Source organism: Melanotaenia boesemani, chromosome 22, assembly GCF_017639745.1.
Source record: "Melanotaenia boesemani isolate fMelBoe1 chromosome 22, fMelBoe1.pri, whole genome shotgun sequence".
NCBI classification, from domain to species: domain Eukaryota; kingdom Metazoa; phylum Chordata; class Actinopteri; order Atheriniformes; family Melanotaeniidae; genus Melanotaenia; species Melanotaenia boesemani.
Genome location: NC_055703.1, coordinates 25255814 through 25277070, shown reverse-complemented (window position 1 = coordinate 25277070; position 21257 = coordinate 25255814). Strand labels below are relative to the sequence as shown.

The window sequence follows — 21257 nt, the reverse complement described above, 5'->3', positions numbered from 1 at the left end:
GCTGACGAGGCTCCTGTTTGACTTGTGTAGACAGATTTTACATCCTGCGTCTGTGGTGAGTCAAGATGTTTCAGGTGTTCACTTTAAGGAAGTCTGGGGTGATGTGCATGTGCTCTGTTACCTACATCTGGACAACCACACACTGACCTTTGAATGAGCATCATGGCTGATTTAAAGGAACCCAAGAGGTCATTAACAAAGTAAGGGATGAAAAGAAGGAAAGCAACAGCAATATATAAAACAGGACTGAGTTTTAATGTCTGGAGTGATCTCAGAAAAGAGACAGGATGAAGATGGTGCTGGATTATCCGTTGTTAGGGGCGCCTCGGGAAAGATCTGCCAAAGTTCATTAGTGTTGCTTTAAACTTCTGCCAAACTTTATTCAAACTTAATATGAAAGACATTATTATTTAAATGTCATGTTCACGTTTAATTTTAACTTCACTGTTGAATTTAATTTCATTTTAGATTTGCTAAGGCTGAGATGAACTTTTTGTTTCTATAGAGTTTATCTGCACAGGTCAGCAGGGGATGATGATGAGCATAACTGCCAAGATGAAGAGCGTAAACAACCGGATGCAAAGAATAAGGTGAAACTCTTGAATTCCTTGTTGCTGTGGTAACACGTGACATCATCAGTGAGGTCAGCAGGAGGCCGCCACCAGACTTCAAGCTGTTTTTGTCATATTTAATTCAGTTCTGTCATCAATCATTTATTACACCCTCAGTTGTGTCTGACAGGTGTTAATGATTGATGAAGCAGTCTCCGCTTGTTTACACACCCAGTCAGCCAATCAGAGCGTCCGCATGAGAGCCGGGCGACTGCAGAGTCAATCAGAGCGTCCGCATGAATGCTGGGTAACAGCAGAGCCAATAAGAGCAAACCGAAATCGGGTCAGAATAAAAACAGAAGGATGTTTTTGTCCTGACCCGAGGATGAAGTCCAAGACAAGCTGAGAGCTTCCATCCTTGCTGCTTGTTGTCATGGCGATGGTGTTTCAGCATGTTGACAGACAAGATGGATGCTCATGCATGTTGGTTTTCTCCAAATAACATTTCAAATAAATAAAATAAACAACAAATTAGAAAAGTTAAAATTTGACAACAAAAACAAGCAAAACATTCAGTTTATTTCTGTGTGAGCAGCAGTCATGTGACTTGTTTGAACTTCATCTGAACTTCACTATTTCTACAAACAAAAGTGTGAATCACACACTTCCTGTTCTCACATTAGAGCCGTTTGTCAATATCTGTACTTCTGAAGGCACTTCCTGTGTGAGCATGAATGAGCATGTGTGAACTGTAACCTACAGCTCAGCCCACCTGACGACATCATGTCTTCAGGTGAGCACCGGCAGGTCTCATCAGTGATCAGTAGCAGCTGCTGCTGAGTGAAATCTGATTATCAATCTCTACGCAGTCTGTGTTTGGTTGACATGGATACAAACTGATGTTAAGATGACAAACAGGAAATGGCTCAGCGACAGGAAGTCACTACAACGGTTGAATGTTTGCACAAGAACTGTGTGTGTGTGTATGTGTGCGTGCGTGACTGAACATCATCTCAGCCATCAACCATGCCTGAAAGTTTCTAACCAACCAGTTTTTTCATAGTATAAAAAGAAGAACCATATAGTGATGGAGAGTCAGGCTCTTATTAGTTTCCTTTGGTTCCCAAAAGTCCCTTCATTTTGTATCTTTCAGAGCTTCTGTTTTAGCTTAATTTAGCATTGATGAATAATTTATAGCAGGGCTGGATACATTAATGCATTCACATCTTCTTGCTAGAGCAGCATGAAATAAGTGTAGTACAGATGATCTTTGTACACACTACAAATCAGCAATCTTAACATGCAACATACCAAAATACCCAAGAGAAACTCAGCTAAAAGGCCCTACCAAGCATTGTCATTCAAACCAAACACAGTTCAAACCACACACAATTATATGGGAGTGTAACAAACATGAGAACATCACTGTCAAATTTAGAGCTCCTGCTAATTTCTCCACTTCAAGCAAACCACACAAACAAGGTATCACATGAAAGCAGAGACTCTGCTGGTTTCATCACTGTGGGACTAAAACTCCGGTAGTTAGCAGCCAGAATCAGGAATCATGTCTTACTTTGCTGTTTTGTGGTGAAAAGTTTGATTCCAGCTCTAAAAACTGCTAATGTTTCTCCTATGACTGCATTTGTTTGAAATGAACCATGAAGGTCCTGCTAGTTTCCATGGAGATGATGGAGGTTTTATAGTGAAATATTCACTCTTTCTATGATTAACTGTTTTGAGGTGAGGGTGGGGGCTGGATTCTCCTGACTGACTATTGATGGCTGATGGCCTCCTGAGTTATTTACCTGTGTAACACCTGAAGACTTGCTCTGGTTCACTTTTTAGCTTCTAATTTTGCACAGTTCCTCGTCAGAGATCACTTGACGCATTACTTGATGAATTGAGCTGAATGTAGTCTTCATTGAAAATAATGTGGTTTTCTTTTAGGAGGTAACATTTACATTTTCTGTTGTGTTCCAGGTGAATTTACTCTGACACAGTAACGTATCTTAATCCCGACTCTTCTGCAGTAATCTCAGGTCTCATCTTTCCAACCCAGCTGTTCTGTCTTATGTTAAAAACCTGTGACACTGATGTGATGCTTCACAGTACATTCTTGGTGTAGCATGCATGCAGGTACGGCAACCTGTAGCTCACGAACACTAAACAACACTGAAATGAGATGTGCACAGACGGGAAAGGAGCTGCTGGCGGTGGTCTTTGCTGGCTCAAAGTCCCACAATTACAATCTACAGCAAGCCTGCAATTATAGAAACAGACCATCAGCTGCAAGTCATTATTTTTGAAAAAGCTCATGCTCGTCGCGGTTCCACGACCCTGCTGGCCGAGCAGAGGGACTATTTTGATGTCATGATGGTGAACTGCAAATCTGCTTAGTGGAGTTAAGACGACACACATCTAATGATGAGACTCTACTGATGCTTTGCACATTCACATTCATCAAACATGGCTGGCTCCGATGACCACGCAGTCTTCCTGATATCATTCGTCCATATTTTCCTTTCAGGGATGAGTTGTCTGTTAAAGATGCCGTCATCCCAAAGTCGCTGCAAAAGGAATATATCACCATCATGCACAGAAGAACGTCACTAAATGGAGAACCCGAGGTTTTGTTTTCTGGCCCTCTGTCACATGACGCTGAAGATGAGAGAATTTCATGCTCAGTGTGTAACAGCACCAAACCACATCAGCAAAAAGAACCTCTCCATCTGCACAAGATCTCAGACTTACCTTGGTCAGCTGAGGCAGCTGATATGTTTGAGTACTTGGTGTTAGTGGACTCCTGTTCTGGCTGGTTTGAGATTGACCTGCTTCATGATCAGCAACAGGCATCACAAAGCTTAAGAGACATGTCTCAGTTCATGGAGCTCCACACACCCTCACACCAGACAATGCCAGGCAGGCATGACTTTGCTTCACAGTGGGACTCTACTCGTGTTTCCAGTAGTCCTGAACACCCACAATCCAACGGACTTGCTGAGAGAGAGGTAAGTAGTGCAGCTGCTCGAACCACACCTACGTGAACCACAGGACACGGTCCAGCTGTTGAACAAGAGGCTGTCACAGAAGGTCTGCTATGATCGACCTAGTCGACCGCTTACATCTCTGGTTGAAGGACGGCTTGTAAGGCTGCAGACCCCATAGGGTTACAACCACACAGGCGTGGTGAAGGAACTAAAGAACCTAGATCCTATCTTATCCATTCAGAAGGGAGGATTTCTGGGAGAAAGAAGACACATCCTGCCTGTAACCAAGCCTGCCCCGGCTCAAAAAGACTGGACTTGGATTAAGCCAGATCCCAGATCTATTTATCTTTTGTTAGGTTTGCTAGTTAACCTGTCAGTAACTGATTTACTGAGCTCTCTGGTCATTTACATGTTTTCTTCCAACAGTTCAAACCAATACTGTGATTGATTTTCATTGGTTACTCACACTCCCAGAAGGTCATGAGAGCTGCTGGATTTAATTTTATTTGGTGAGGTTTATTGTTTATACATGTCTACAAGTTGTTATATGGAGCATTAGCTAAAGACGGGGATGCAGACAAGTCACTGTTTCCACATTAGTGTCCTGTTATGGACACCGTACTCTTACAATCTGCCTCTTCCACATGTTGCTGTGTACGCTGCAGTCGCATTTTATATGGTTCTCCAGCTAAGTTTTATTATTATGCCATCCATTGTCATTTCTCATGGTGAACATCCAACAACAGTAATTATAGTAATGGTAATAATAGTAATAATAATAATAATAGTAATAATAATAATAACAGTAGGCATAGCCATGGCTATTAAAAGCAGGTTACAGTAGTTAGTTGGGTGGATGCCATGTCACCCACGATGGGTGTAACCTGCCTTCATGCTACACTTCTTGTCTGAGTTACGCCCCTCCTTTCTTTTTTCACTTAAGGGTATGATCCTAGTCTTTCCTCGCTTGTGATTGGCCACATGGTGTGCCCATCACAATAAAGTCCCGCTCTTCTAATTTGGCTGGTAGAGAACAAACAACGAAGCTGAATGTGGACAACAGATTTATTGGAAATGTCCAAATTCATTTTCCAAAAAAAAAAAAAAGAAGTTTAATGAACCAAAGAGGATCATACATATCATATGTTCACTGTGCAACAATATATCAGCTCCCGTTTTATGTATATATAAAAAACATATAAATACATCCATACAGACATATATACATAGAATTAAATGTTTTCACACATTACTTTGTCCCTACAGCTACATAACATAAACTTTATTTCCATAAATGACGAGGGAGAAATTAACTAGTTTTTGAAAAGAGAATAATACAATATAATAAACACAAAATGTAAAAATAGTTTTTTTAAGAAATAGTAAAAACTAATAATAAAACTTACACAAAATAACACAAACAAATATATAATGGCAAAAAATACTGCAGCACCTCAGAGTTAATCAATTATAAAAGTTGTTTAAACATGTTATCAGATGAATGTGGGATAAATACGAACGTACAGACATCTTATGCAGTTTGGTGACAATGAAGAATAAATAACCACAAACATCAGGAGGTTTAAAAAACATCAAGCGGTCCAGAAAAAATTATTTAACTTCGTTCAAATTCAAACCTTTATTTGTTAGTCCTGGTCTTAGGATACGTTCACACCAGGATATTCCGGTGAACTCGGTTCGGTTGGGCAGGAAATTTCACACATTCCTTTAATTTGCTTTCACACTTGACGCAAGTGGAGCAAACTGCCTGAACGTCACGCAGTTACAAAAACTGCTCACTAGGGGGCGACATTCCCCGGAACAACCACTGACCAAGAAGAACGGTAAATCTGGCTCATCGAGTGGACATAACTAAAACAGCCGTTTTACTGCAAACACTGGAGCAGTTAATGCAGTCTTAGGGATTCTGGTGCTGAAATCTGTCCTGTATGAGCAGCAGGAGAAGCAACGAGTTATCCAGCATGTTTCTACGATGCATCCAGTCACTTCCTCCCTTTGGTTACCTGGATGGTAAGCAAGCAAATAGCACCAGATTCACATGCAAGTGAACCGAGACCCCCGGTTTTCTATCGGACCAGAGTGCCAATAACTACTCCAAATGAACCGTACTCTCTGTGGAGGCGGACCAGGGTTCGTTTTACAGTGTGAATGCGCCCTTAAAGCTCATTTATGCTCCCTCTACGTATGTAAATTTGTACGTCTGTTTCAAACATCACTGATTTGTGGTCTTTCAGGTTGCTGTTGGCTGTTCCAGCTGCTTGTCGCTCGGTATCCGTCCCGACGTTCAGTTCGAGGGACCTGTTGGAAGGCTGGATCTGGTTCTGGCTACTGTTGGATGGCGCTGCAAGCCAGGGCCGGCCGCATACCTGCTTTAGTCCTCGGCGCAAGTCCTTACGGATGTTTTTGCTAGACAGAACATAGAGGATGGGGTTGACGGCGCTGTTGATGGTGGACAGGCCGAGGGAGATGGTGTAGGGGGTGTAGAGGTTCCTTTCCAACAGGCATATGGTGTCATCGAGTTGGGGCAGGTGGAAGGTGACGGCCCGGACCAGCAGGATCAGGTGGTACGGGGCAAAGCAGACCAGGAACAGAAGAACCACTGCCACCGCCAGCTGTCGGATGCGCCGCTTCTCGCCACGTTGCAGCCCTGTGCTACGCTGCACGTTGGCCAGAACGCTGCGGTTGGTTGCCACCAGCAGCAGCAGCGGCAGCAGGAAGCCGATGACGAAGCGGGCGTAGTTGAAGCCTGTTACCGTGGCATTTCTATGACTCGGCTCAAAGCAGCGCTGCAAGCCCTCGGCAGCAGCGCCCTCCTTCATGGTGAAGACGGGGATATGTCCGATGGCCACCACCACAACAATGGCGACTGCAACTAACGCGGCGTACCGCTGCCTCCGCAGGCCACGAGACTCCAGGCTGTACGCCACGGCAACGTAGCGATCGCAAGAGATGCAGCAGAGCAGGAAGATGCTGACGTACATGTTGGTGAAGAAAATGAAGCCTGTCACTTTGCAGGCGCCAGAACTCCACCGCCAGCAGTGACCTCTGCCTACGTAGTCCGCCCACAGCGGCAGGGTGCACAGGTAGGTCAGATCGCACAGCGACAGGCCCCACAGGTACACGCCCAGAACGTTCTTCCTGCGCACCTGCAGCCAGGTGAGGAGCACCGTCAGCAAGTTGGCAGGAACACCGACAAGCAGCACACCGCTGTAGAGCAGCATCAGGGCCAGGCGGCCCTCGTTGTACGGCAGCTCGCACATCACCGCGCTCTGATTGGTCATCAGAGAGATCTTCGCTGTCGTCAGCAGCATGACAGCCAATCAGATCCGAGATCTGTCTCTGCAGGAGCGGAGAGCCAATCAGATCAGAGGATGGGCGCCTGCACAAGCAGCTAATCAGATCAGATGAGTGTTTGAACAGGTGACCAATCAGATCAGAGGATGAGAGTCCGCAGAGACGGGCGGCCAGTCAGATCAGAGAATCCACATCTGCGGAAAACAAGAACAAAGAGTCTGAATCGGTTTTTCATTTCCTGTTTAAATGTTTTCATGATGATGTTTATTCTCTTCTTTTAGATGTTTTAAATGTCAAAGTTTGAAGCATCGTCATCATATTTTGCTGATGAAGACCGTGAGCTGAAAGATGCTAAAGGAAATGTTTCACCTGAAAGGTTGTGGTCTGAACTCTGTAACTGATTGGGGGTTTCCTGAATGTTTCTGACACGTTGCCACAAAAGTGAGGTGCAATTTTCTCAGAGGAAGTTCAGTCTGAGTTCAGAAAAAACCCTCAGCAATAATCAGACCTGATAATCAGCCAATCAGCTGCTTGGAACAGCCGAGACAGAAATGAGTTTAAACACACCAGTTTAGGTACAGTCAGAATTCTTCATAATAAACTTAAATAACTCATCTATTTTTAATGTCTCATCATTAACTTCTTTATCGATTAGGATGATGAGCTGCTACACGAACTGTGAAGTGAAAGTTAAAAGTTCTACAGAACCTGGAAATCCAACAGAACCAAACCAGAACGGAGAGAACACAGAAGAATTTTACCGGAACCGCAGCAGAACTCCATCAGCACCACCTTCCAGGTGAGAAGAAGAAGAAACCTCCGCGGTCTCGCGCTCCGTCCGTCTCTGTCCTCGTGCTGATTCTGTGTGAAGTGATTCGGCGTGACTTCCCACGAAGTAGCGCGAGTCACGTGGTTCCTGATATAATTTATTATTTTTTTAAAATTGAACTTTATTGTATTGCGACAAGGTTACAAATAAGAACATTTACAACAATCATCGAGACAAAAAAAAAGCTTTTTTTGACAGATTGCATTCAGTAACAAAGGACACGAGAGGATAAATGTGTGAGCATAAAAGAAATAAAAAAGAAAGAAAGAAATGTACAATGGTTTAATCTTTCTTAATAAATCTGAGATTTAAAGAATGAGTCTAATTCCAGGGAAAGGGGAAACAAAAGCTGCTGTTTTCTTTATTAATGAAAAACTTTGTATGCAATGAGAAAAATGTTAACGGGCTTTAAGTTTAAAATTTTATTATAAAAACAATCACACCTTGTTTAAAGAAGTCCGTTAAATTCAGGTGGTCTGTCTCATAGGAAGAAAATGTATTCTCAGTATTTGTGTGTTTGGAGATCGCAGCATTAACAGGGTAAATGTTGTGGAGTATCCTAAAATGTTTTTGTTTTGTTGGTGAGGTGCGCAGGCCACGTCCCACCACGGGGACACCCAGGACGCCCTGGAGGACCTCTGATGGCCGGGATTCCCCCGGACAACTTGGCAAATGTGTCTGCAGAGAGGGAACTCTGTGACCCGTCCCCAGATAAGCGATGGATGGATGGATGGATGGATGGATGGATGGATGGATGGATGGATGGATGGATGGATGGATGGAAGGAAATGAGAGATCTCCAGAAAAATGTATTGGTTTCTGTTTTCATCTGAAATATTTTGACAAATGTTTGTTGTTACAGTTTCTGTCTGTTATGGTCGTAGTGTAGGGTGCATGTCAATCCTCTGCAGCTGGAAAACTGACCAGGACCAGGAAGATTTATTCCTGGTTGCTGGAGTCTGAAGGATTATATAACTGGTTGTACGATGCTGTCTCCTGCTGGAGGCAACTGGAGCTGTTGTCTTTTTCATTGCTCTTCATCATGCTGAAGATTTCTGTTGCACCTCCTCTGAGGTTGGCTGTTTGTTCAGCTGCTTGTTAACACTAATATCTAATCAGCCAATCACATGGCAGCAACTCAACACATATAGTCACTGTATGTAAAAATGGTGAAGAGACTCACTGAAGTTCAACATGAGCAGAAGAATGAGGAAGAAAGGAGATTTAAGTGACTTAGACTAACAACTATGCCACGTTCAGAGTATTTACTGGGATTTTCACACACAACCATCTCTAAGGTTTACAGAGAATGGTCTGAAGAAGAGAAAATATCCAGTGAGCAGTGGTTGTCTGGACCAGACTGTCTTGTTGATGTCAGAGGAGAATGGACAGGCTGGTTGGAGATGGTGAAAAGGCAACAGAAAGGCCAAGTTATGCAGAATAGCATCTCTGAACACACATGCCCAACTTTGAAGCAGATGGACTACAGCAGCAGAAGATATTTTCTGGGCCCACTTTGGGCCCCTTAGTACCCGCATGGCCTGGTTTAACCAGCACAGCCTACCTGAGTACTGTTGCTGACCATGTCCATCCCTTTATGACCACAGTGGAGCATCTTCTGATGCTACTTCCAGCAGGATAATGCACCATGTCACAAAGCTCAGATCATCTCCACCTGCTTTCTAGAACATGACGATGAGTTCACTGGACTCCAACGGCCTCCACAGCCACCAGATCTCAGTCCAGTAGAGCAGCTTTGGGATGTGGTGGAACGGGAGATTCTCATCATGGATGCAGCCGACAAACCTGCAGCAACTGTGTGATGCTGTCATGTCAATATGGTGAAAACCTCTGAAGAAGGTTTCCAACACCTTTTTCAATCTGTCACACCCAGAATGAAAGTAGTTCTGGAGGAAAAAGGGTTCCAACTCGGTACTAGCAAGGTGGGCCTGATGAAGCTGACGGTGAGTGAACAGAGAACTGAGCCTGCAGCTCCAGGATGTTTCCTTCCCCTCAGCACACGACTTCAGATAAAGATGGATCACCAACAAGCCACCATATTTTTCCAAGTTTTTATTTTTTTCTCTTTAAGCTTCATGTAAACAGTGTGTAGAAATAAACTGCTTCCTGTTTGCACACTCATCTTTAACCTGACAGCAAAGAGCACGTTTACATGACCAGGATCAGGCAGGTGTGCCTTCATCCCCGTCTCATGATTTATTTACATTCACGTTTCATCCACCGACACACGGCAGCTGAGCCGTTACCTGTCCCAGGCGAATAACCCTCAGAACGTTTTATTTTTCAGGTTTACAGAAAAGTCTTTCAGGAACGTTGAATCAATGACTCAGCGATGACTCGCAGAAAACCAAGATCCAAACCCAGCACTCCTGTCCTGGACCGCTAATGCTGAAGCTGATTGGCTGTTCCAGTTGTCATGGTGATGGTCAGCCTCTCTCAGACAGGAAGTCGCATGATGTCATCAATTTTTCCAGCGGATTTGCTGCAACAGAAGAAGGAACAGAGTTCAGTTGGGTGGCACATGGATGATGATGCTCCTCCTCCTCCTCCTCCTCTTCCTCACCGGGTTGTTGAGCTGCTCATTAATCTTCCTCTCCTCCGCTGAGCCTCTCTCCACCTTCCCCAGGTATCCTAGCAACAGCTGTCGGTCCTTCATGTCCCGGTACGTCTGATTGGTGGACAAAGAACGGATTACTGATACAAAAATGGCCCCGCCCTACATAATTAGGATTCGGGGGGTTAGGACCACCAGCCAATCACAGGGCTCGGTGGGTGTTAACTCACGTTGATGACGATGTCGTGACATTTATGTTTCTGAGCCAAACTGATCCTCAGTTCTGCATCGTCAACAAGTCCGACGTACTCCTGCAGCACCTGCCAGGAATCAATAACACCATCAGTGATCAGTAATCAATACCCCCCCAAGCAGCACAGCCCCCCTTACCTGTGTGGGGGCGGAGTTTTTGTGCAGGATGTCGACTACTCGCTGAAAGCTCAGAGGAGATTTCTTCTTGGTGAAGCCGAACCAGTTCCTGCTGGTGAACAGAGCGTCCACGTCTAACCAGGCCTTCAACTTCGCCCTCGCCGCCAGCGCCGTCACAAAAAACTGCTTCTCTGAGATCTGAGGTCAAAGATGGCGGCCGTCAGGGGCTCAGAAGCTCGGAGTTTACCGGCCAGAGCTCAAAGGAAAACAGTTCTCACCTTAAAGGTCTGACGGATGTTTAACGGACTGCTGTAGGTTCCCTGCAAACACATGAACATACAGGATTACATCACTGGTTCTGTTCCAGTTCAACCAAACCAGTTCATCCAGATTAATAAAAGAAACAACTCAACTGATCTGATTCATCTGACACACTAACTGGTTCCGTTAGGATTAAAACCAGTACAGAACTACATCTGGAATCCTAACCGGACCAGTTTGGTTAAAGTCAGACTAACCTCGGGCTCGGTGTAGTGGTACAAGCAGCAGTAGTACAGCGTGGTGACCAGCGGCATGTTGAGGATGGAAGCTCTTCTGGGAAACTTCTGGAAGATTTCCACCTTTCCTCCACGCTCCGCCTGCCGATCCGCTGCCTAGCAACAACACAGAGAGAAAACTGGGATCAAACCTGAGACGAAGTCAGTTTGATCTAAACATCAATAACGAGGTCAGACTATCGATGTGGAGGAACGCTGGTGGATGCTGGGATTAAACTGGTTTAACTGGGCCTGATGGTGGCACCAAACAGGTTTAGTAATCAGCAGATCTTTTCTGATGAAAGTCAGACGACTTTTTTACTGGAACTGATCAGAGACGATCAATCAGAAACATCACTGATGAACCGGACAGAGGACCGGACCAGTGGAGGCGCTGGTTTCTGACCTCGACGATGATCTGCCGCTCCAGCAGGGTGTAGTGGTCCTGAACGTGAGCCGAGTCCTCGGCGGAGAACGGAAGGCTGGAAACAGACAAAGTCCAACAAGCTGTAAACAAACAACAATAAAACCACTCGTCTGTCATCCTTCCCTCCACATTTCCTCCTTTTCTTCCTTCTGTCTTTATTCCCTTACTTCCTTCTTTCCTTTTTCTACCTTTTTCCTATTCTCAACCTTTGTTCTTTCCTCTCATTTCTCTTTCTTCCTAATTTCCTTCCTTATTTCTTTTCTTGTCCTTCCTTCTTTCCTTTCTCATTTCCTTATTTTCTTCCTTTTCCTATTATTTCCTTTTATTTCCTTTAATTCCTTTTTCCTTCCTTCCTTCCTCCCTCGTGTCCTCCAGATGTTACCTGAGACAGCTCTTCAGGAAGTCCCGCCTCTTGTTGTCATCTGTGATGCTCAGATGTTGTTTGTACTGAAGCAGCTGTGGAAACAAACATCAGCATCCTGGTAACAAAACAACCAACCACTACTACTGATTAATACTGACTACTACTGATTACTACGTACTGCTACGTCCTCCAGTCTGCCGAGAGCTCTGAGGGACAGAAGGAAGCAAGACGTTAATGAAAACTAACAGCACTCAGGTAGCACAGGTGTGTCCAGGTGTCTTCTGGAGGTAACAGGTGTGTTCAGACCTGAGCAGCTCCAGTAACAGACTCTGGTCTCCAGTCTCAGTCAGGTAGTGGATGAAATGTCTCAGTGCCGTCTGTCTGGACTCCAGCTCCCGAAATAAAACCTCTGAGCAGGAAAACAAAGTCAGAGAACTGGTCCAGGATGGGAACTGTTGGTCCAGGATCAGGATTAATGGTCCAGGATCAGGAACACCCACCTTTATTTAGAGTCCTCTTTAAAAAGATGAGAACCTGAAAACAAAGATGGAGTCGTTCGGTTAATTTGCTCTGAAAGTTAAAGGATGACCGAGTGATGAGTTCGAAGTTACAGCCGTGATGACGTTTCCATCGTTAGCGGAGACGGCGAAGTCCAGCAGCAGCAGCTTGTCCTGCAGAGACCGGAACTTCTCCAGAGACACCGTCTGCAGTACAAATACACCAAAGTACCACACGGCTCAGATACACCAAAGTACTACAAAGTCCTGCATAGAACTGAGTGAAAGTACCAACAGGAAGTTGTTACCTTTCCCTGCTGCAGTCGCTGAACCGTTTCTTCATGCGACCAATCACTGACGTAATCCTGACATAAGAACAAGTGACATCATCATGAGAACATCATCATCATCAGTAATCAGATTACATTTCTGCTGTTACCTTGTACTCAGATTTTGGTTTTCGGAGCTCAGGAGCGTAGAGCCTCATGGACGAGTCGCTGAGAGCTGAAAGAGAAAAACAGTCTGTCACTCATTCATCTCTCCATCTTCACTCCATCACTCCTTCATCACTTCACCACTCCATCATCCCATCACTTAGTCATTTCATCACTCCATCACTCCTTCATCATTCCTTTATCACTCACTGTCAGTGAAGCTCTGGAAGTTTCCTCCTTTACTTTTTCCTGCAGACAGATTAAACATCAGTCACATGATCAGGCTTCTCTTCCTGTCTGGGTCATGTGTCCTGATCACCATTCACCTGTCTCACCTTTGAACAGAGAGCTCAGAGAGAGTCCTGATTGGCTTTTGCTGATGGACGGGGTGTCTGTAGGGATTCTGGGGAAGGCGGGCTCTTTGTCTGACCTCTGATTGGACGCTGCTGTCTCTTTGACTGACCAAGAGATGCCTGAGGAAACAGGTACCGTCATGACCATACAGCCAATCACAGTCCACAATTCTCCACAGGTGCAGCAAGAGAACAGGTGACTTACTGCCCACTGGCTCTCCGCTCCAGCTTACTTTCTCCACATCATCCTCATCATCATCTTCCTCCACCAGCCGCCGGATGCTGTTAACTGCCTGCTTTGACTGCTTCAACTGACACACAACACACCTGAACATCACACCGATCCATCACCCAAGTTTAGTCTGGGATCAGGTCTACAGGATTGTAAGGACCAGCTCTTACCTGGCTGAACTCGTCATCTTCATCATCAAAGGCAAAAGCTTTAAACTTAGAGCTGTTCCAGTAATCCTCCTCATCTGTCTTGCTCTTCATCATCTGGGCGCAGTGGATCACACAGTTTAAATTAACTTTATTTGTACTGTCAACTTGAACATGGGTGGCTGCGGCATGTTAACCTGCTAGCTTCTGATGCTAACACAGCTGTGTCCTGATGATGATGATGAAGGCTCACTGTGTGTGTCCTGTTTAATTTCTGTTGAAGCTGTATGTTATGGTTAACATGCTAGCAGGCTATCACAAATATGCGCATTTAACTGTTTTTTCTCATTCTGACAAACGGTAGAAACAGTGGCGTCATTGCACAAATACATGACCTAAAAACGGGAAAATAAAAATCACAAACCGCAAAGAATGTTTATTGACAGTCGATCAGAATCGATCAGCTGTTTTTACCTTCCCCTACTGGAGCTCTTCTTCCTCGCTGACGGAGGCTTCACTGCCTGCTTCCGGCTGCGCGGAGGCTTCTGGGAGTTGTAGTGAACACTTCGAGCTAAACGCAACGAGGACACCAGTGTAATCAGGAAACGGTTGGTCTTTTCGGATATTTACTAATTATTTAATATTTATTTTTTTATTTATCTCAGCGTGCAGAATAGTGAATACATTCCTAAATCGGTATCAGTTTCAGAACCGTAGTTCAGCTTTTGTGTACTTCTAATTAATTTTTAATTTGTTTTTATTTATTCCTAGCTATGTATTAATTTCATATAATTTATTTATTATATATTTTTTCATTTACTGTTATTCTTTTAGCTAATATTCAGTTGTATTCTAATTTTTTGGTCTTTACCAGAATCCTGGGAGCTTGGGGGTCCTATGGAGTATCTTAGCTGTTCCTAGGACTGTGCTCTTCTGGATGGAGATGTCTGATGTTTCTCCAGGTATCTATAGGAGCCACTTCTTCAGTGTGGGGGACACGGCCCCCAGTGCACCGATGACCACTGGTACTACTGATGCCTTCACTTTCCAGGATTTTTTCCAGCTCTTTCTTAAGTCTTTGGTATTTCTCCAGTTTCTTGTGTTCCTTCTTATATATATATCTCAACCACTCAGCTGTTGCATCTAATATTCTGGTCCACGCTCCTTACCAGTTTTTTGGTGGTAATTCACCACATTATTGTGTGCCAACCACCAAAAAAACAAGAAAAAAATTGTTGCATCTACTGTATGTAATGTCTGGTTGTGAAAGTGATTTTCTGGTTATGTTAAGCTTTTGTACACAAGTAACGGCATCTTATCAGTATCGCCGAAACTGGCTTGAATTTGACTTGGTATTGAATCAGTGGTCATTTTAGTGGGTGTTGTCTATTGAAAATTAATAAAAGAAAATAGAATTTAGAAACCTGTCAACCAATCAGTGGCGACAAGACAATAACTATTTTATAGAAAAACAGGTAAAAATTCACCTTCCTGTTTCCTTCTCTGACTTAAATCCTGATAGATATTTTTTTACTGGTAACAGTCTTCAGAGTACTTTTCACACATCTGAGTTTTGTCATTTTATTTAGTTGGATTGCTTCCTGTGGGTTGTTTAGTTTGAAAGTGTTCACAGGAAGTATGAGGTTCATCTTTCAGTCAGTACAGCTTATGGTCAGTACAGAAGTTTCATGCTAAGCAGACTCAAAGAGGAGTTAATCAGAGTTACTGTAAAGCTTCAGCTGTGATGGCCAAATGGGGAGAAGGAGATCCTCGATGGATTGTTGAGGAGAGAGCTGACTCCACAAACGTCAACAACTGGCACTGGTCAGTGAACTGTTTTTGTTGTTGTTGATGATGATGATGATGTTATCATGGAGTTGCCCTGACTGGGCAACAGAAAAGCTCAGAAAGCAGTTTAGGTTGAAGCTTTAGATCATTTAGAGTGACTGTGTCTGAAGGTCATCTGACACACTGATGGTGTTTTAAATGTTTTGAACAAACAAAGCCGGACTTCACCTGGTTACAGGAATGTTTATAGTTTCATCGTAGTTTAGTTAAATCTGTGAACAATATAAACACAGGAATCATGTATGCGTGAGACAGCTGAGTCTAAATCACCTTTACCATCAGGAGGAGGCGTGGCAAACACCTGCTACTGAACATGTTTCCATAGTAATGATAATATCTGACAGCAGCAGAAGAAGAAGAATCCTCCAGAATGATCTGTGTGGTATATTAAGATGAGTTATTTTAGTGTGTTATGTGACCCTGCAGTTGCTTCACACGTGCAGTTAATTTTAAAAGCTGGGGGGTGGGGGGTCAGGAACAGCTGAGACACTCACACCTCCCCCCTCCATCCATCAGGACAGAGCGGGACGTCTCCGCCTGGTCTACAGAACGCCTCCGTCACCTTCTGCTCAGTGTTCGGGTGGAGGGACCAGAGGGAGTCTGTCAGGTGACAGACGTCAGCAAGCTGGACGGAGAAGCTTCCATCAACAACCGCAAAGGAAAACTCTTCTTCTTCTACGAGTGGCAGCTGAGGGCCAGCTGGCTGGGTCAGTGATGTCATGATGATGTAACAAAATGAAGACACTCTGCATGACTGCACCAGTAATGTAATTCATCCGTCCATCCATCCATCCATCCATCCATCTCCTCTAGCTCTATCTGTCCACCAGGGAACTGATGTCTCTGTCTGGTGCTTTATTCTGGGGTTAGTGAGTCTCTTATGAGCTTCATCAGCCAAACAGGTGGAGTCTTGACGCCTCCTCATCAGGCCCTCCATGATCCAAGACCAGAACTGTGTATCAGGGACAGAGAACTGAAAAAAGCTGAGACACCAAAGTTTATCTTCTTCTGTGGTGCTGACTGCTTCCTGTCTGCAGGTACGTCCTGCAGTGGAGTGAAGTACAGAGGATCTGTAGACGTGACCAACCTGTCCGACGAGAATGATGAAGATGACCTGGATGTGAGCCCAACTCCTGTTTACACAAACCAACATATTACCAGCTGTATTGATGATTAGGCTGATGGGTATGCTCCTTTCTAGATTTCGGTGTCTCTGTGTAAAGACCAGCCCAGTACGCCTCTTCTGGACCTGATGAGGAGAACTGGGATTAAGGAGGTCCGGAAAGTTCTGGGCGAGTATGTCCATCAGCTTAAATCAGGTCTGTTATCTACAGTGCATCAGGACCAGCTTATCAGAGAAGAGCACAATGGAGCCTGTAGTAACAGTGACCTCTGACCTCACAGAGTTTAGTCAGGGAATGATCCTTCCAACCACCGATGGACAGAAGGTACCTGCACCATCACCAGCCAAGAAGAACCAGGTCAAGACCAGCAAAACTCAGGTAAGTCCCACCTGTGTTCCTGACCCAGCTGCTTTTCATACTGAGTTGTTTGATATTGACCTCTGTGTACTTTTTGGCAGATTTGTCCCGCACCAAAGTGCTCAAATAGCCCCGCCCCCTGTCCAACAGGTGTTCGTATCCCGACCTGCAGCTTTAACCTGAAGGAAACGTTCCAGACATCTGCTGATGAACTTTATAGAACCTTCATCAACCAGGAGGTACCAAACAGGACATACCAGGACAGAGTAGACTGAGACCAGGAGAGGCTAGGACAGACAGACAGAGACTCACCTGGCCAGCATCTGTTCTGGACCTGATTCAGAGCAGGTTAAAATCAGGCTTGTTCCGCTTCTTGGTGATGTATTACTGTTGCAGTACATTCTGTTTGCGCCTAAACCTTTTAGTATTACTGTAGTACTCTGTTATAACTGTAGTACTCTGTTATTACAGTAGTACTCTGTTATTACTGTAGTACTCTGTTATTACTGTAGTTCTCTGTTATAACTGTAGTACTCTGTTATTACTGTAGTACTCTGTTACTACTGTAGTACTCTGGCTGCAGTTTGTGCAGTATGTAGTGGCCCTGTAGTTCTGCAGTGCTGGCATAGTTCTGTCATGTAGTACTACCTTGATGTAGTACTATAGTCCTGCTATAGTTCTGTGCTGAGTTCTGTGTAGTCCCAATATAAGTCCTGTAGCCTTGATATAACAATAATAATAATAATAATAATAATAATAATAAAGAAAATACTTGGGCACCCCTGATCTGAGGGAACGGGCTGGAGTGGTGATCTGGACGAGGTCAGAGAGATGGAGGGGCGAGGTTGTGAGTGGCTTAAAGGTGAACAGGAGGAGTTTGTAGGTAATTCTTTGGGTAATTGGGAGCCAGTGGAGCAGTTGTATGATGGGGCGAGGATGATTGACACGGTCGGAGACCGCGGTACAAAGAAGCAGACCCAAATGCAGAACACTTAGTGAGACAAGGAGTGAGATGCAAACAATGTTTATTTATAATAAATGTTTAGTGGCTTGGTCCAGGTCCGGGAAGATCTTCCTATGAGAGGGCAGAGGATTAATGTGGGTCTGAGAGGGTGCTGGGTTATGTCTGCTATAGCAGCGGCTTACTGTATTCCAGAGGAAGACTGACGGTGGAGGAGTAAGCCAGGTGATGGTTGCTGGTGGAGGTGGAATGAGTTTGTTTGCAGGCAGGGCGAGCAGGCAGGCAGTCGACTTGGCATGAGGGACAGTCTTTATCCAAGGTGCTGTGGTGATCCAAGGTAGCAAGGTCTAAGGCTGAGGAATTAAGATGACAAGATAAGTTTACTGAGAACAAGGCACAAGGTAAGACTTAGAATGAGGCCTGGTTACCACGCAGTAAAGTGTGACAATCTGGCGAAGACTGGAGCTCCTGCATGATCTTAAATAGCTGGGAGGTAAGCTGGCTAACGAAGGTGCTGATGCGCTGCAGGTGGGATCAATTGTGGCTCCAGCCTCCGCCCTTCATCCCCATGGCAACCTGCTCAACCCTACCTGCAAAACTCAGACACACAGAACCATGACAATGATGGGGTTATCGTAATGATCCGGGCAGCAGTAGGAGCTTGTGGAGGGACTTCTGGGGGAGACCAAAGATGAGGGAGTTACAGTATTCGATGCGTGAGGTGACAAGACTTTGGGCAAGGATGGAGGTGGTGTGGAGAGTAAGGGAGGGGTGGAGGAGGTTGATGATGCGAAGGTGGAAATAGGCAGACTGGGTGATGCTATTGATGTGGGAATGGAATAACAGTGTGCTAACAAGGATGACACCCAACGCTTAACCTGAGGAGAAGGAGAGACTGAGGAGCCTTCCATGGTAATTAAAAATGTCAGTTTTGAATAATAATGATTTTGTGCTAATGAGGAGCCACTAAAATATAGTAGTGTAGTCCTGATATAGTTCTGTAACTGTAATATAGTTCTGCAGTCTGTCCTGCTACCTGATACTTTCCGAGCCTAAACTCTAACCCCCATCTTTCTAGAGGAGTTTTTTCTTTCAGAACAGCAGCTTCTTAATAAATTATTCCCTGATTAAGTACTGGAGCTTTAACAGAAAAGCAATAACAACAAATTCAAAGATCCAAAACGTCTACCCATCATCGGAGCATCTCACTTTTATTAACTCCTTTCTTTATTATGTAGGTTCAGGGCTGGTTTAAGCCAGGTGCACATCCTGTACCAGGAAGGGCTGTCTAACACATTTCTAAGTTTTGGTAAAAACAGCAAACGTCATCATCTCTGTGTCTTGTTTAGCTAAACCACCGCCTGCAGCTGCTCGTGTGAGTGTAGGTGCTATTTTTGGCAGGCAGTGAGTGCAGGCTGTGACGAGTACTTTGCAGCTTGGATACAAATCTTCACAAGTACATGTAGAACAGTGAAGTTCACCGGCACAACAAGTCCTGACAGTGCTGCGTCTCTCCAGTTTGTGCAGGTGTTTACTCGCTCTCCGGCTGTCATGGACGGACGGAAAGGAGGACGGTTCCAGCTCCTGGATGGGAGCGTTTGTGGAGAGTTCACTCAGCTGGTAAGGTCACAGCTACTTGGCCAGTCAGTAGGTTTGCAGGTTATCATCATGGTAACGGGACTGCTGATCCCTGTGTAGGTTCCAGACCAGAAGATTGAGATGAGGTGGCGCTTCAGGTCGTGGCCCAGTGGTGAGACTTCCTGTTAGGGTCATGTGATGTGTTCATGTCTCACCTACTGCTCCATTCAGGGATAGTCCGACATCTGAGCTTTGTGTCTCTTCATCAGAGCACTATGCCACCATCAGTCTGGAGCTGGAGGACCAGGGAGACGAGACGGAGCTGAGGATGGAGTGTCGGGGAGTCCCTGCAGGACAGGAGGACTCCACCCGGGAGGGCTGGACTCGGTTCTACTTCCAGGCCATCAAACAGACGTTTGGATACTGATGCAGCCGCAGGACCCTGGAGCCTGTCTGAGGCTCAGGATGAGACTCTAAAGGGAGCGGTCCGACACTCCCTGTTGTTCCTGTCAGGAAGGAGATGGTTCTGATCCAAAGGGATGGGTCAGCTTTTTTAAATCCTGTTCCAACATCTACAGTCCACGTCTCTATTAGACCAGTTTCCAGGACACAGATGGGTCCAGGACAGGGTTAGTGCAAACTGCTCAAACAGAACCAAACAACCAAAGGTTCCTGTTAGGTGTGAATAAAGGACTGCTCTTTGTTCATGCTGGTTCTCTTGATGTTTTTATGGTATGCTGCATGGAGTGTGTTAAAGGAACAGTCCAACATTTTCATTCAGTCTCAGATTGTACCAGTCTGAACCAGTCTTACAGAAACTTTCCCAGCAGGCCGAGCGAGTCACCGATGAAGGTCTGACAAAAACTCAATGGTGGAACTTTTCCTTTAAGCTCCAGCAACTTCCTGTTTCTGTGGTTTCAACCTTCAAGGACCAGTTCTAGAAAGCATGTTATGTTGAAACTGTGAGCTAAAGGAGGAAACTCTGGGTTTTCCTTTAAAGAAAGAGAAGTGAGTAAAACCCTTGGTCTGTTACCATGGTAACTGACTCAGTGAAGTAAACCTGGTTGCTGGCAGGTTTACTAGAAGAAGTCTGTACCAGTATGATCCCAGAGATTCAGAAGCTTGATCAATACACAATGTTTTATATTGGGAGAGTATTTTCAGAGCTCAAAATAAAGATTAGTCATTTCCTTATGAGTATTGTACATATTTGTACATACAGCCATAAATATCCAGCATCACACATGATGGACATGAGCTGACGTAGCAGCAAACTTTATGCTTTGCATCACAATACTTTTTTATTTATTTTATTTTTTGTGATTTTTTTAATAATGCAGGACATTTTGGAAAGACAAGTGTTTCAGGACTTGAGGAAATTCATCATGAATGTCTGAAATCACAGTTTGATAATATATAGATCAGCCTCTCTGGATCCCAGCAGATCCTCTTCCTCCTCTTGGGATGAGGAAGATCAGTCTGCTCCAGAATATTTTAAACTATCATATATGGCAAAATCCAAGTATTGTGTATGTGAGTGTGTGTATAAATACTGTGATATTAAGCAGGATATTGGGCGAGAGGACAGCATTTGTTGTGGGTTTACATTACTAGATGTTAAAATCTCCACTGAATATTTACATTGTACATCAGCCAGTGTGAAATAGAAAAAAAAGATATCTTATGGTCAAGAAAGTTTACCTTTACTTTCTGAAAGATGTTTTTATACTTATATACTTATATATGGTTGGTCTGAAGACACAACAAGCTGTTT

The 21257-nt window shown here is 44.5% G+C and overlaps 3 protein-coding genes across 5 annotated transcripts; 1 reads left to right on the top strand and 2 right to left on the bottom strand.

Moving 5' to 3' along the window:
- Positions 1-4602: 4602 nt before the first annotated feature.
- gpr132b (G protein-coupled receptor 132b) lies at positions 4603-7710 on the bottom strand. Its single transcript, XM_041975564.1, has 2 exons — positions 7615-7710; positions 4603-7047 (listed from the first exon to the last, which is right to left on the bottom strand). The coding sequence occupies exon 2, from the start codon at positions 6868-6870 to the stop codon at positions 5716-5718; it is 1155 nt and encodes a 384-aa protein (XP_041831498.1). The 5' UTR covers positions 6871-7047; positions 7615-7710; the 3' UTR covers positions 4603-5715.
- Positions 7711-10153: 2443 nt separating this feature from the next.
- vipas39 (VPS33B interacting protein, apical-basolateral polarity regulator, spe-39 homolog) lies at positions 10154-14173 on the bottom strand. Of its 3 annotated transcripts, none has more exons than XM_041975535.1 (19): positions 14090-14173; positions 13640-13732; positions 13443-13548; positions 13220-13357; positions 13095-13133; positions 12890-12954; positions 12759-12815; positions 12565-12657; positions 12454-12487; positions 12260-12362; positions 12132-12159; positions 11972-12045; positions 11569-11644; positions 11145-11279; positions 10905-10946; positions 10648-10824; positions 10488-10577; positions 10267-10371; positions 10154-10185 (listed from the first exon to the last, which is right to left on the bottom strand). In XM_041975535.1, the coding sequence occupies exons 2-19, from the start codon at positions 13730-13732 to the stop codon at positions 10165-10167; spliced, it is 1476 nt and encodes a 491-aa protein (XP_041831469.1). In that variant the 5' UTR covers positions 14090-14173; the 3' UTR covers positions 10154-10164. The 3 variants fall into 3 exon arrangements, with proteins under 3 accessions (XP_041831469.1, XP_041831472.1, XP_041831470.1); XM_041975538.1 differs by having other exon boundaries at positions 14040-14122; XM_041975536.1 differs by lacking the exon at positions 14090-14173 and adding an exon at positions 13813-14076.
- A 1107-nt stretch (positions 14174-15280) lies between these two features.
- On the top strand, positions 15281-21199 carry LOC121633498 (activator of 90 kDa heat shock protein ATPase homolog 1-like). The gene is made up of 9 exons (XM_041975590.1): positions 15281-15439; positions 15980-16170; positions 16501-16583; positions 16665-16782; positions 16868-16965; positions 17046-17183; positions 19424-19525; positions 19604-19655; positions 19753-21199. The coding sequence occupies exons 1-9, from the start codon at positions 15360-15362 to the stop codon at positions 19908-19910; spliced, it is 1020 nt and encodes a 339-aa protein (XP_041831524.1). The 5' UTR covers positions 15281-15359; the 3' UTR covers positions 19911-21199.
- Positions 21200-21257: the final 58 nt, after the last annotated feature.

What these genes read in the sequence shown, in the direction of transcription:
- vipas39 (XM_041975535.1), bottom strand. Translation starts at nt 13,732, where the DNA reads ATGATGAAGAGCAAGACAGATGAGGAGGATTACTGGAACAGCTCTAAG. An exon ending in TCTGAGCTCTCTGTTCAAAG is followed by an intron (nt 13,134 to 13,219) that starts GTGAGACAGGTG and finishes ATCTGTCTGCAG; the next exon opens with GAAAAAGTAAAGGAGGAAAC. An exon ending in ATGAGCAGCTCAACAACCCG is followed by an intron (nt 10,186 to 10,266) that starts GTGAGGAAGAGG and finishes CTTCTGTTGCAG; the next exon opens with CAAATCCGCTGGAAAAATTG.
- gpr132b (XM_041975564.1), bottom strand. Translation starts at nt 6,870, where the DNA reads ATGCTGCTGACGACAGCGAAGATCTCTCTGATGACCAATCAGAGCGCG.
- LOC121633498 (XM_041975590.1), top strand. Translation starts at nt 15,360, where the DNA reads ATGGCCAAATGGGGAGAAGGAGATCCTCGATGGATTGTTGAGGAGAGA. An exon ending in GAACCTTCATCAACCAGGAG is followed by an intron (nt 17,184 to 19,423) that starts GTACCAAACAGG and finishes GCGTCTCTCCAG; the next exon opens with TTTGTGCAGGTGTTTACTCG. An exon ending in GTGGAGAGTTCACTCAGCTG is followed by an intron (nt 19,526 to 19,603) that starts GTAAGGTCACAG and finishes ATCCCTGTGTAG; the next exon opens with GTTCCAGACCAGAAGATTGA.